A 15,211-nucleotide genomic window follows, 5' to 3' on the forward strand; every position below is an offset into this window, starting at 1 on the left:
TTCATCCGGGTCTGATGTTTAGATCAAGGTTGAGCCGAGCTGATAAAAAAAAATTGTCCATTGACCCAGGTGTAAATACAGAATTTAGACATTCCCCTTGCACACAAAAGCCCAATCTCAGTTTTTACGCCATGTACTTGGAAATAAATCCAACTAATTAACTGAATCATGTACACCCTGTTTTTTTTTTTTCATTATTACTAAATGACATGAAAACATGTCAAATCACATTATTATCAATACCTGTTTATTCCCAGTTGTCGAATCATTACTGTCACATAAACGTGCTCAGTGGCTGCTGTCCGTCACGAGTCAGAACAAAACGAGTCCAGGTTCAAAACGGACGGATCGTTCACGGACCGCCCTTTTCGCCGCTGCTCCAGATGTGAACGTGAGTCGTTACAAGAGACCGAACCACAGCGGCGACCACCGGACTGCACAAGGTCTGCTCCTCCTTTTGTTTTATAACATCTGTTTTTGTTTCTGTCACAGGTTCGGTAGGTTTGACAAGAAGGCTGGTTCTGTCCACGTTGCATTAATATGTGGACAGTAATGTGTCGGTTTGACATGTACATGGTGTCAGAGCCCGCCACTTCGCACCGACACTTGGTTAAATCTCTGCAGCTTCAGCGCAGAAACTCGGCTTTAGCCTTTAGGTCTCATGCATGTGAGGCATTTTCTCAGCAGTGTTTGTTGTCAGCATCAGGATGCGATAGTCTGTTTACATTTTTGATGAAGTCCCAATACTTTTTCCAATTTTTCTATCTAAGTCTTCTACAATTTTTATATTCCATGTTATTTTAAAGTTATCTGAAAGTCTAAAACGATGAACTCTTTGTGAACGACAACATATCCCACGAGTCTCAGCCCCTCGGCCTGCTGTCCGAGCTTCATGGGAGCTGTAGTCCATCAAAGGCTTTTTAAATAAACAACATGTGTGATTAGAGGGGGTTGCGAGCTGCTAGTCTGAATTTTGTTGAGAAACATTCTTTTTCAGCTCTACCTAAAAATTCCTAAAAAGTATCTGTGGATTTTGGGATTTCGGGTACTTTAATGCAAATGTCTGGATTCAACACCCACACAAACAAGGTTGCTAGCTTTAAAAAACAACAACAACATCTGTGATCACACAACAAACAAGATTTGTGTTGCCACTGAGGACGTAGGCTGAATCTGCATTAAAGCTTCAAATGGGTGGACAGTGTTTTTGAGGTAGTCAAAATCATCATGCACCAGAAAAGTGAATCCTAAGAGATCAAACTCAGACAAGTATGATTTTCTTTATTAAAAGGACACAAATATTGTCCTATATAATAACACGTCATAACTTTGCATGGCAGGATATACATTGGAATTTAACGTGTTCACCAGTGTCTCACTTTGGGTCAAAGCTGAGCCGAGGTGATTAAGACCCGTGTCTACTACAGAGTCCATTGACCCGGGTGTAAATGCAGCGCTTACACTTTTCCACTGCATGCAAAAGCCAGATCTTAGTGGGATTAAGTGGGATTTTTGACCAGTGGAAAAGGAGTATTAGGTACATTTATTATGCAATTATTTTGTTTCCTTATTTTACCACTTTATTCCTTCACTATACAGCATTTTTGCGGCAATTATGGTACTTTTTAGCCCACTACATTGAAGGGGGCAATATGTAAGAACTGAAGTAGACTGCAAGAAAGAAGAAACTGTGAAGAAATTGCATTTAAGTTTATTATGTATTTACAATATGTAGATATATAAATACATTGATTTGACTTGACTATTGTGTTGCAGAGTTATCTACTTAAGTTAGAAATCCTCTACAGAAATCCTTAGATATCGCACCTCTAATTAGATAACTTGTGTTGCTAGTTTCCAACTTTTCTGCCGATTCATGCCACATCGGAGCCAAAATAGGGCATTATCAATCCAATGGTCAGCCATAGTATACAGTAGGCTTTATACATGCATTCATTTGTGCCAGAACTTTTGAAATTTAAGTACATTATTGACAGAAAATTGTTTTTGATAAGTGTATTTAACATCAGATACTTTTAAGATTTAAGTGCTTATTTGTACCGATGACTTTCACTATTACCAAAGTAATATTTTAACATGATGTCTTTATTGTGCTGAAGTATCAAAGAATCAAGAGATCAGTCAGACTCGAGACGACAGCTTGACTCACTTCAGTGCAACTTGGGTGCCGTGCATTCAAGTGAACGGCAAGATCAGTGTTTTCAGTCTACGTCTTGTCTGTCTGTCCGTCAGATGTCTGCCGAGCTCTTCCCTGCTAGCGGGAACAATGCGAGTCTTCAAGGCACCACAATAGGAGGCAGCAAACCTTTACACCGCTTCATGAAGGGGCAGCCCAAGAACGTTGGCGTGAGACACACATACACACACACACACACACAAATTCACACATATTATATGATATTGATTTTCGTGTATGACAGGTTTTCAAAGTAATCAGTTAGAGACCAAACAGATGTGGAGTGGTCATGCTTGCGGTTGTTTTTGTTTTTCCGTCAGGTCATCGTGCTGGTTCTGGGCTCAGGTTTCTTCATCGTTTCCATCTCACTCAGGCAATCAAGTATTTTTCACATATGGTCTGTTATCCCGCCTGGCTTGTTTCTGGGGACACTGGTAAGAATAATCATTCATCAGTGGATCACGGCTTATAGATTCAGAGCTTTATTTTTAATGGTGCAATATGTACGATAGTAGATTAGTGAGTCTCATTCTTAAGTCTTGTATTATAAATATTGATGCAATGGGATGGTTGTTCAGTTCGGCCCACTAAGCTAAAGCGTCTTGTATTTGACAACCTGTGAACGAGACACTGAACTATCTGTATCCACAATTTCTACTTGCACCTTTAATTAACGTATTTACTTAATAGCAAAATAACAAAGCAAAACCAAGAAGCCGCCAGTTTGAGCTCACTTCAGTTCTTCAGCACCAACAACAGTCTGAGATTCTGCCCTCATGTTTAAGCAGCACTGAGGTATTCTAAAAACATTTGAAAGGTATAGATTTTAAAACTGCTTTTTCTGGCTCCTCTTGCAGTTCATCGCATGTGGTATTCTGTTTATTGTGACAGAGCACAACCCGACCAAAAAAACGGTAAGATCATCCATTGTTACATTTTGAAGCAATACCAACAAGTTATCTGAAAAACTCTTTATTTAGAGGATCAAGAGAGCCCTGTGTGTGAAAGATATTAAATATTCACTTCAGACATGTTTTAAAGGTCCAGCGTGTAGGGTTTATTGACATCTAGGGATAAAGTTTCTGATTCAGCAAACACAAAGGCCCTTTCTAGAGCCAGTGATCGTTTTCTGAGCTGCTGTAGAAACATAGCATACTCTCAATGATGTATACTATTTTCCATTTCTGCCCCTAAATCTTACACACTGACCTTTAAGACAAGTAAAGACATATTAAAGTAAACAACAGTAAAAAATTCAACATCCGGAGCACCAAGCATCAATGTTATAAACACAGAGTCCCCCTCTACCCGTCCACAGGCTGTGATTTCCCTTTTTTTTTTTTTTTTTTTTTTTTGGCGAGCCTAAGTCCCATTGGTTCATGTGCTCTTCCTGCAACATCAGCCAGGAGCAGCCTTAAAACCAATCTGGATTAAGCATGGCTCTTATCCGGACTCTCTCCCTCTCTGGGGTGGTCCGGCTGGTCAGTTTGGATGGTCGAAAGATGCCAAAACACTGTCTTTCCTCTCCCTTGCTGATGACGGCATTTCTGCCATAGGTGATAGGTGTTTCAGCACTAAAGCCAAATAAGTAACAGTTAAAAGAGTAACATAATTTGGAGGAGCTGCATCTTCATGTGCTGCTGTTGACAAAGCAACAATCAGTGCTCATTAGTGGGATAGTAATTTGTCTGAAACAACCAATAACGTTGTACTACCCTCATGTAGCTGTTAATCAGTCCCTCTCTGAAACGACAGATTGAACACTATAAATGAATTGATTGATTTTTCACATGTGCAGAGCTCTACATGGTGTCCATATGCTGCACAACCTGTTACCAACATTTGTACGTTTCTGTCCTTCACATCTGTCTACATTCAGGTAACCGCATCGTTGGCTCTGAGCATCGTGACCCTGCTGGGGTCCTGCTGGACCATCCTGCACATCATGCCCAGCGTAATATACACCTCTTCCTACAGACATTACGAGATACTAGAAGACAACGTCACAGAGACAGAGGACACATGGTCAACATCTTATGAGGTCAGCCATTTGTTTTTTCATTAATATGTGATCATTTTGCCCATTATGATATTAATTAGAATTCTTAAGCAAGTTTTTAGCTTTGAATTTTTTATGACTTTGTTATATGATATCGAAGTATATTCTAACAGTTGGTGTATCTTGTCCTGATATGACAACTGGTCGGTTTATACATTGATGATCGATTAATACCTACGTTGATAAAAAACATACCCTAATTGGCATCCCGAATGAGATCACATCTGTATGTCATTTATTTATTAAGCTGCTTCATTATCACAAAGACCCAACATGTTTATAATTAAACAGGTAAATAAGACACTACAAAAATAAATGAATAATAATAATTTCATATTACCAGTTTTCATCAGGCAGTCTTGGGCGGAGGAAATTATGCAATTCTCTGGTGCCTTGACAGCCAATCACATAACCGTTTTTTCTGTATTGACACACACAAAAAAGTTTTTTTTAATTGCTTGAATTATATAAAGAAAGAATCAGAATGGAAAGTCAACCGCAGTGAGCTCAATAATGAAACAACTGGACTGAACAGTTCTAATAATCTGTAGCTGTTTCTTTTTGTGTTTGACAACATTTGTGTGTACCTGTTTTTGTCCAGGCCATGGGATTGTCTTTGGAATCGATCTACCTGTTCTACAGTTTTGTTGGTGCGATTATTTTTATTATAATGTCAGCTCTGGCCGGGTCTGCGCTGCGTTCCTCGAAGAGCCAGGTAAAAACCACTTCCACACATATTGCAAACTGTGCTGTGCATGTCCCACTCACTTGGAGAATATCTCACAATGTTTGCTAAGTTTAAACAGTTGCAACATGACTAAGGACCAGTATTAGAGTGCTCTTCTTTCTCTTCTCTTCAGGCCATTGTTGTGATGAGCACAACAGCGACTGAAACACCAGTTGAATAACGAGTGTGAGAGGAAGTGCGATGAACTGAGACGAGAGAAGAATTAAGAGGCAAACAAAGACTGCATTTTTTGTTTCTCCCTGTGTTTGCAACAGGATACATGATTCCTAAATATTATCAATTTTTCATTGTAAATGTATTTCTTTTTCTCTTCAATAAAGGTTATTTCGACATAGATAAAAGCTGTTCAATGCCGAGACCAATAGTTTTATTTACAATTTAAATAGTTTGGGCCTCAGAAGAAGGATAACTAAATGATTAAAATGTCTATTTAGCTGATGTCCCTAACGTGAAGCATAACAGGAGAGAAATACTGTTGTAACCATTTTTCCCACAAACTGTCTTCAATTGTGAATTTGTTTTCCAGTACAGAGAAGTGTCAGTGACCCCAAATCATTACTGAACCACAACTGTGAACCACATGTTTTTCCTTTGGCTCGGTTGCACTCAGTAGTGAGACTGAGCAGGCTTGAGCTGCAGTTTGTTGTTCAGCTGATATTCATTATTCTGTGATCCGTTTCCGACGGTGCTATCCCAAGACTAACTTTCTATTTCTGTTTTGAAGTATTAAGACTCAGGTTACTAAAGCTACAACTTTTACCCACTGTGTAGGAAATGATCTGCTACTACTGCCTACTCTGCAGTCTGTCGCTGGCTGACCTGTCTCAACACTTTGTTTGCACTACTCCACCACAGGACAAAGGTCTGTGTGAAACCAGTGTCTGAGATACCTTCTGTGGGCTCATATAAACAATCATATTAATCAATGGCACACTTAAACTGTGCTCGTCACAGTAAATCTGTACCAGTTTTTGATCTGGCACCACATAGAAAATGTTTATAATATACATCTTCCATTAATAGGAACATCTTTTGGGTTGAGATGGTGTTTCTCACTAACAGCATGACCGTAATTGCTTTGTCTTTGTTGACTTTAACTCAAGCAAACAATGAAATACTTTATAAAGTATTTATTAAACAACTGTTTATTGTGCAGTCGCAACTGATGTTTATAAACCTTTGTAATTACTTATTAATGGGTTTATAAAGCAGTTAATTGTTTGTTAACAGTGAAATAACTGTTGGACCAAAATTCTTATTAAAAACGTATTAACTGCAGATTTAAAGTTTGTTACTAAACCCCCTAATTATTTCCAAAAATGACTTACTAACAAATGTATGTAATAATAATAATAATAATTATTATTATAACAATAATAATAATAATAATAATAATAATGGATTGGATTTGTATGTCACTTTTCTAGACACTCAAAGTGCTCTTACAGGGTTCTTGATCAATACTTACTCGTTTTCATAATTACTGATATGACAGCTTATTTGAAATTACGTTTTTACTAATGGTTTGAATTTAGGGCCTCATTTTTACTAAATGAAAACACAAAGTCATGTGAATTGTTTTCAGATTTTTTTTTTTTTAACCAAACAACAGAGTGGAATATGAAAATGAATATGCACATGAAATGTAATGTGAACAAGTTCCAACCATAAAAACAAGTCACATCTGGTAAAATGTTCTCTCTGTTTTTTTTGTTTGTTTTTTTACAATCTGAAGTGTTAAACACAGAAGAACGTGATCCATTTCCGCCTTTCAGTCCCTTACGGAAGAAACTTTGGCAAAGACAAGACAGAACATGCACTGAATCTCATGGCTGCCCTTGATATCATGTCGGCTCATGTTTCAGGAGCAACAACATGAACTACCAACGCTGCGACACTCGACGTACTGTCCTCACACAGGGGACAGCATGTGAGACAAGTCGCTAATAAATTTCTCTGTTAACAGGGAGAACATGGAGTGCAAATCATGACACCCCTGTACACTTTCTGTGCCGCTGTCACCATACGTTTTTTTTTGGAAAACAAGCTGCAACTTAGAATATAACTGTCTTGGAGTATAACAATTGTAGGTTTTCTATTTTTAAACAACATTTCACATTCTAAGAACAGAGTTGCAACACAAATTCACACAGCAGTCAAGCTCACGTGAAGTTCATTATATCACAGTGGGGTGAGATTGTGTCAATAAACTGAATAGCTTTAAACTTCACATCAATACATGTATGATGAAAATTTGAAATCTGGAACAATAACAAAAAAAATGATCTAAAATGTCCACCACATCTGATCATATGCACATTCGAAACAATAAACATCGATCTACCACGACACTGAAACCACTGACAGGTACAGTAAATAACATTGATCATCTCATTACAATGCAGTGTTCCCCACCCATCACAAGCATGGCAATGTGTCCTAACACCCCACAATGAATTAATTCACAACGAATTAAGGAAAGGCTTCAATGGGGGCCCCAAATCTGTCCACATCTCAATATGATTGGCCATTCTTGGGATGTATTGGAGCAAGTCCCTTCCATGAGGAGCCACCTGGCAACCCACAGGACCCAAAGTATCTGCAGCCAACGTCCTGGAGCAAGATAGAACAGGTCCTGTGCTCATACCACGATGGGACAGAGCAGTCTTGGCAGAACGAGGAGGACCCATATAAAATGAGGCGGTCGGGTTTAAATGTGGCTGACTGGCATATCTAGAGGACAAACTCAATTTCTTTGCCATGGTTACAAAATAAGCCACTGTAATGAGTCTCTAAGTTTAATCTCTTCTGGATAACACTTCCTACAGTATTCGATGAAGAAAGGGAAAAGAATGGCATGCATAAACAAAGGAATGGAAAATAAATCATTCGAATATTGTCATTAATTACACGTCATGAAAAAACAGTTTGACATCTTGTAGTCTGAACAGACAATAAAAGCCTTATTAATGACACAAGTGACGGAAAAACCTTTTTAGAAAACCTTCGAAACTGTGACTGCAGCCTTTAAATCAGCTGCCAAAGAAAACCATCATGAGTAATGTTGTGCCTATTAAACTAGAACACTGTAGAAGACTGAATGGAATGGAGTCAGAATGTCAGTCTGACTGAAAGTTAGCTACCAACACAGAATTTGAGGTGAACTCGAATATTGTATATTATATATTTATATACCTCTTCGCACGTCAAGCAGATACAGAGCATCTTAAACATGCAGTAACTGATTATGCACTTCCAACGCTATGATGACCTCCTTCATAGGTGGTCATGTTCAATTGTGCACAAATAAAAAATGTATTGCTCTTAATTTATTCACTTACTGCTTACTTTTCTCCTCATTCCAAAACTTCCGCTCTTCATTGCACTGCAGCATTTTCAGGGTCAACTCCTTGCATTGAGGGCATAGATACCCATCAGTTCTGATCTCTGATCCTCATCTCAGAACTTTATCTTAAAAAATGCCCTCATCGTCTTCCACATATCCGCCCGTCATGGAAGACACTTCTCATAATCCTGAGAGCGAATGATACTGTCACTTTTGTGGCATTTTCTCAATGGGGGAGACTGCTGGCTTTTGACAGTCGCTGCTAATGACACAGCGCTGGTGAACACGCATGTGCTCTGAGACACGGTACTGACGTGAAAACGTCATAGGGCAGCGAGGGCAGGGGAAGGGCCGCACGCCAAGGTGGCTCCGCACATGTCTATTCAGAGAGCCTCGCTGGCTGAAGGAACGGTCGCACATAGGGCACTGGAAAGGGTGGTGGACAGGAGTTGACAGATGAGCTGATATACTGGTTGGCGTACTGGTTGAAAGGGTAGAAGGCATGCTGGCAGACAAGGTAGATGACACAGGGGCTTGTACAGAGTCTAACTCACTAGGAGTAGAACAGACTGTCAAGGTAGTGGGCTGGTTCTCACTCTCCACAACACCAGCTTTATGGATGACCTCAGCTCCTGGCCTGCTTTGCTCACTACCAACAGATCTTCTTTCTTTAACATGTGTTTCTCTAGCCCAAGGTTTAGTCTTAGCCTCATTGCAACTTTCGGCACCTTTTCTGGCTCTAGCTCTGGTTTGTCTCTTTACAACCCCGGCTGCAGATGTTGGTTCATGCTCTCTATTATTATCCCCAAGACCATTTCCAGATGTGTCCCTCTGACGGAATGAAACCCATTTCTCTTGTTCGTCACATCTGTGCCTGTAGGACACTAGCAGCTCTGACGGCTTGGTGCTAATGTCCAGCAGAAGAATCTGGTCTGACGAACCAAAGTGCTGCCTCAGAGGACTGAGACCAGGACTTGCAGAGGCACAAACCTCCTCCTCATCACTGGACTGGTCTGATTGATCAGGGTGGCTTGACTGTTTGTGATCAGAGTCTCGGTGTGATGAGTATGAGTACTCCTGGGGTAGGCAGTGATAACGAAGAAGTCCACGGTATGACTGCCCAACAAAATTATACGTAGGGTCAGACCGGTTGTCGTCTAGAGGCATGGTAGAAACTGTCCGTGGCCCTGGGTTCACATCTTCCAGATATGTGCGTCCATTATCGTTTTCCGTAGCTGTGTCTTTGTCGTCATGTTCACTTTGGCTAGAGGCAGAATCTTTTGAGCCTGTCTCAGCTCTTTGGAAGTTTGGGTACCAGTCATTCGGAAGTCCATAGAGGTCACACTGACTGTCCTGTCCATCTATTTCAGATGGACACCAGCTTGAGTAACTGTGTTCCTCTTTTGCTTCGCCCTCAGGACACAAATCTTCACATCTTCCTGTTTCTGGATCTTGGGGGGGAAGTGAGACTACAGCTCTCTGACCTTGTGGGTGAATGGACTGCTCCTCTGCTGCAGTTGCCATCGCGACGTTGTGGCAATCAGAGCAATCCAGTCGCTGATGTTTGAAGGGGAAATCATCAAAACTGAGATCAGATTTAGTCTCTGATCCTCCTGAGAAACTGCTGCAATCCTTAATTGTTGGCGTTGATTCACCCCTGGGATGATTTGTGTGACTCTTATACTGAAATGAATCACAATGAGCAAGGTGATCATTATCATCTGTGATGTTGTTTAATCCATTGCCCATATGTTCATCATGATCTGTGTTGCTACTGGGGTAATCCTGTTTCAGGATGTCAGAATTATCTGCATTGAATTTGAGACATGAATCTCTTTTTGCACACTGATCTGAACCATCATTACGCTCCCAAATCATGTTTGTGTAATCATGAATTTGTGTCCTATAATGTCTTTTGAGTTTAGTGGTAATACTCTCAATGATTGTGTTATTGCCTGTGCTTCCTGACTGCAAGTCAGGGGGCCTGCTGAAGCCGACTGAGACCTCCGACACTGGATGGTAAGGAGGCATCGTAGAAACTTCTGCCATAGAGGCTAAACTGCTGTGACGAATAACGGGCACTGCACTACAGCATGGACGTTGAGATGAGGGAGACGACATGGAGGAGCACTGCGAGGGAGAATCATTCCCATTGAGCTGGGCAGTTGAGAAATGAAGAAGTGGCAAGTGACGGCTCTTGTCTTCCTCTTTTCTCCGAGTTTGGTTTACCTCTGCATGACTTGTCACTGTTGAACACACTGTCTTCTCCTCTTTGCCAGCTTCTTCCTCTTGCACCTTGGCAGTGTGGAGTAAATACAAGCTTCTCCTGTTTTCAGCTGTCCTCAGTAGCTCTCTCTCTGTGTTCATCTGCCAACTCTCTGGTTTTACAGTGCCAGCTGAATGAAACTGATCCCTTTGCAAGTCTTTGTCCACTCTGGACACCCTGTGCACTTCCGCAGTGCATACGATGCTCTGAATCAAATCCTGAGGTGTCAGGCAAGTTACTTTTCTGCAGATACCTGTGTTTACACTGCTTTCACTGCTTTCAGGTGCACTGCAGCTGGTGCTGACATTGCTTAAAGGGCTTGCATCAGAAAATTGAGCCTCTCTCTCCATTGAATTTGCTCTGCAAATGTCTGCTAATGGCAGATACTTACTAAAAGTGCTCACCATTTTACTGTAAGTATTTTCAATGTCTTCATATGTATGGTCTTCAGCTCCCGGGGATGCATTTCTATCATGTGCAAGGTTCACCTGAGTTCTCAGGGCCTCCTGCAGTTCATCCATCTGTAGGTGGTGGGCAGCAGTGAGCAGATTGTAATACTGTTGCTGGGTACAAGTGTGTGGCAAGGCGCCTGTGTAAATGTAGTCCAAAACAAGACCCAGTACAGAGCCAGACAGATATGACGCCTGCAGTTCCACCAGGGCACCAGCAGAGGACAAGATAGATGCGAACACTGGACTAGAAGCTGCCAGGACACACCTGAAGGAGCAAAGATAGGCGATGCAGCATGAGACATTCAACAAACTATACAAACCAGCATGACACCAAGGATGAAACCAGTTTATAATGCTCACCTGTGTGCAGGGTAAAGCTGACCCGGACTCTGTGTCTGTCTGACCACACAGTCACAGAACTGAGCTTCTTCTCTTTGGAGGCTCAAACATGCCAACAGTGATGCTGCGTGGCTTCCAGCTCTCTTGACACAAGGTGCCACCTAGAGAGTACAGAGCTCAGTCAATAGCAGTTATTGCTGTTCAGACAACAAGATTGAACAGGGGCAGAGCGCTTGATAAAGCCCAAATGCACTCCACTGTAATAGTCTTTTCTGTGTTAACTTTTATTGGGGTTGAACCGATGTAAGGGTTTCTCATTGTTCTATAGACTTGACATGCACCGTGGGTTGCTGCTAAAACTAAAACAGGTGTTCAGAGTTTCCAAGGCAGTGAATGCTACTACTGATCAAAACCTTGTGTCCATATACCTGCCGGAACGAGCGTAAATTTCAAACAAATGTGTAAAAGCAGGCGTCTTCTCTTTTGTTTAAATCATGTAGAGACAGTCATTGACAAGGTTTACCAGTTTTCTCTACTTGTAGCAAACCTGACTTATCAGTAAACATATGGTCACATAAGTCACTGCAGTTGTATAGACTGCTAGATCATCTCCATCGAGACGGAATAAAAATGTTCTTACCTCCATGTTATATTGAGAGCAGAGCGACAAACTCCTGCTGTACTCTGGTGAGCGGTGAGCAGTGCGAAGCTCCCACTGCGAAGTGTCCTGCCAGTGTCTTCCTTGCAGTTGAATGGAGAAAGGAAACTACACGGAAGCTATATAGTGCCAGTCTACGCACACTCTCATTCGGAAAACAATCACACGCTTTTCATATTGGGAGCTGGGCGTGACGCGGAAGGACAGGTGCCTATAAGAAGCGCTGGGGTCTAACGTCAGAGTTTCCATGGCCCATTATGGAGAGGCTCTGAGACCAGCCCCCGGAGCACCAACGGGACACCACAGAACTGGATATAGTAGAGCCAACATTTCTATTCACATCAAGAGAAGTGGGCATGGGGAAATTCATTTTTTTGAATTACACAAATATGCATGTTTTTTTTCACCAAACTGTTCTTACGAAAAATGAATCGAGTACAGGACAGTGTCTGTCATACATCCTTGAAATAATTGAGTTGATTCTCTATGAAAGCTTCTCTTTTTGTCTTTTTCCTGCATGAAGGTCAAAGGTCATGGGCTGTTACAGATTGGTTCATGGACACACTGCAGTGAGTGTGAGCTGTGGGGACTGGAGGAGGAACAAAATGCCTGAACCCAGAGTTTACACAGCAGTGCATCTGTCTGTCCGATCATTTCTGTCTGCTCTAACTCTACAAGAGAAGGCTTCTCCAGTGTCAGGATTATGAGACGGCCCCCCCCGGCTGACGCTTTGTTGACAACTCCATACTAAGCCATCTCTCCACCCTTCCACACCATGTGCTTGTCATGCCTCTTAATCTGTACGGCACTCTGATGTTACAGCCATGGTACGAGCTGCCCACCATGCAGTATTTCCCTGGAAACTGTGCAATGGAAACACTACCTCAACACGTACTATCGCATCGTGACCTTATTCTATGAGTCTTGTGGCATGAACTTGTTACAAATTTGACCAAGTTTGGTGCTTAATAAAAACATGCCCATCATACATATAGATACATGCAAAATTTTTATATTATGATTGCAAAGCATGTATATAAAGATACATAGATGAGTGAGAAAACACTTCGTTTTTAGGTGTACTACCGATTCAAAAACACTGACAGAGAACATTAAAAGACGCCTATTTGTTTACTCTAAAATTAAGACTTGAACCTCAGTTGTAATTTTCAATACAGAAAAAGAACATAACATATTGGTCATATAGTGTGGTTTGCAATGTTATAGTGTAAAGGTAATACATTTTTAAATTTACAATGGTGCTTTAAATATCTTAGTGTGACACAGAGATATTGTGCCAGAATGCAATTTCATAAAAATATTTAACAAAATAACACAAATATTTGGGGCTAATGGTAAAGGTGCTATTCTAGTTGCGAACCATTCTCTGTTTCTTCCCATTTCTGACCCTGCCATTTGCTACAGACTAACTGTCAAACAAAGACAAAACCTCAAAAATAAACAAAAAGTTTACATTCAAAAATTCAGATGCACTGTCCTATGAAGAATAAATGTAATGATGATAATAACTCCTCCATGCAAGACCTGGCTTGGTATGAAGTTTGCATGTTCTGTAATAAACTGGCAACTTATCCAGGGTGTACCCAAATATCGGCTGGGATCAGCTCCAGCCCCCGTGCCCTGAAAAACGATAAGCAGTAAAACATGATAGATGATAGAAATTGTGTTATATAATAAGATGTAATGACAGGCACACACACAAGGTACAAGGTGTATGCTGGAGAGACAGTGGCTTTGAGTATTTCCATTGGTGACATAGCTCACGTACTGTACCGGTTGCTAAGGAGAGAGGGTCCCCCTTGGCACACACAGCGGCAACATTTGGAAACATCACACTCTGGTTCTGTATTTATACTACAGCTAAATGCAGAAGGCCAATTTAGAAAAAAAGGGGGTCAAATCAATAGTCATTTAAAACTATTATTTTTGTAGTTAATGACTAACGTGGTTCCTGAATCAGTTAAAAACTAAAATAGTTCAAGGAAAAAGTCAGAAAAACCAGCCAATGCCAACAACCTGCCTCGTTATACACTCACACTTAAAAGGTATTTTTTTCTGGTGTGTGGGTATTTCCCTTTAGCACCACAGTCAGGGAGGTCTTTATACTCAAATCTTGTCAACATCTGAATGGGCTAATTGCCCAAAAACTGTGTGAACTGACACTCGTGGTGGTTATATATACTGACACTCGAGGTTATATTTACTATTTTTACTACTGAAGCGACTGCAGCCAAACATCTCTGGCAGACACACACCAAATATCAAAACGACACAGCTTTAAGTGGTTGAGTACTCCCATAGCTTACGTTCCATCCTACTGTATCTGCAAGCACAAGGTACACATCTTTTTCTATACAGACATGCATGCATAAGAGGGATTCAATACGATGTCGCTGCCAGCAGAAGCGCTGCAAGAACACTGCACGTAGACAGGTATTATGCACAATTTGCATCATTTTAAGGGACTGGTGCTCTTCACAGGTGTAACAAAGTTCAGTGGCGTATACATTACATCTACTGAAAGACTTCTGTCCAAGTACAGAGTATGAAATTCAATCCAAACGACAACAAAAGACGGGGTTTGATAACCTTGAGAAGTCTCATGGAATCATGACCGTCATCTGTTCATCCATAACCACGACTGCTGATGAAAATGTGACTCATGCAGAAACCACGTACACAGATGTGGTTAATTAATCCAAGGTTTGTTCACATACGTCATAAAATTCTAATGATATAGCCACAGATAACATTAGCTAACAGAGCCATAACTTCCTCACTCTCTGATATGCATGTTTTTCTCGTATTTCCCTGGAAGTCAGAGCAGCTAGGAAAGAGAAGGGTTGCTCTTCACTCGTATAGACATGACATACCCCGAGAGTAATTTCCTGGATTTTCAGACTTATTCTAACTCAAACCAAGATCTTTTCTTAAATATTTACACTTATAAAACATTTAAACAATTTTAAAAAATGTGCCAATTCCGCAGTAGATGAGGTTTCAGTCTGGACCAATTGACTGAGAGACAGTCTAACATCGAACCTAACCTGCCATCCTTGGAAACGCCCTGCACGCCGCCTTTAAATGACCGTGACGCAATGACAAAACTGACCTCATGTGGAATC

At 40.9% G+C, this 15,211-nt stretch overlaps 2 protein-coding genes across 2 annotated transcripts; one reads left to right on the forward strand and one right to left on the reverse strand.

Moving 5' to 3' along the window:
- Positions 1-377: 377 nt before the first annotated feature.
- LOC115579762 (uncharacterized) lies at positions 378-6,692 on the forward strand. The gene is made up of 7 exons (XM_030413427.1): positions 378-443; positions 2,254-2,367; positions 2,518-2,631; positions 3,055-3,111; positions 4,077-4,238; positions 4,858-4,971; positions 5,117-6,692. The coding sequence occupies exons 2-7, from the start codon at positions 2,254-2,256 to the stop codon at positions 5,162-5,164; spliced, it is 609 nt and encodes a 202-aa protein (XP_030269287.1). The 5' UTR covers positions 378-443; the 3' UTR covers positions 5,165-6,692.
- On the reverse strand, positions 6,610-11,959 carry LOC115579761 (uncharacterized). Its single transcript, XM_030413426.1, has 2 exons — positions 11,429-11,959; positions 6,610-11,333 (listed from the first exon to the last, which is right to left on the reverse strand). The coding sequence occupies exon 2, from the start codon at positions 11,135-11,137 to the stop codon at positions 8,558-8,560; it is 2,580 nt and encodes an 859-aa protein (XP_030269286.1). The 5' UTR covers positions 11,138-11,333; positions 11,429-11,959; the 3' UTR covers positions 6,610-8,557.
- Positions 11,960-15,211: the final 3,252 nt, after the last annotated feature.

Source organism: Sparus aurata, chromosome 4, assembly GCF_900880675.1.
Source record: "Sparus aurata chromosome 4, fSpaAur1.1, whole genome shotgun sequence".
Lineage (NCBI taxonomy): Eukaryota > Metazoa > Chordata > Actinopteri > Spariformes > Sparidae > Sparus > Sparus aurata.

Excerpts from the sequence above, each read along its gene's own strand:
- LOC115579762 (XM_030413427.1), top strand. The coding sequence starts at position 2,254 with ATGTCTGCCGAGCTCTTCCCTGCTAGCGGGAACAATGCGAGTCTTCAA. Across the intron at positions 2,368-2,517 it reads GGCAGCCCAAGAACGTTGGC|GTCATCGTGCTGGTTCTGGG; the intron begins GTGAGACACACA and ends TTTTTCCGTCAG. Across the intron at positions 4,239-4,857 it reads CATGGTCAACATCTTATGAG|GCCATGGGATTGTCTTTGGA; the intron begins GTCAGCCATTTG and ends GTTTTTGTCCAG.
- LOC115579761 (XM_030413426.1), bottom strand. The coding sequence starts at position 11,137 with ATGGATGAACTGCAGGAGGCCCTGAGAACTCAGGTGAACCTTGCACAT.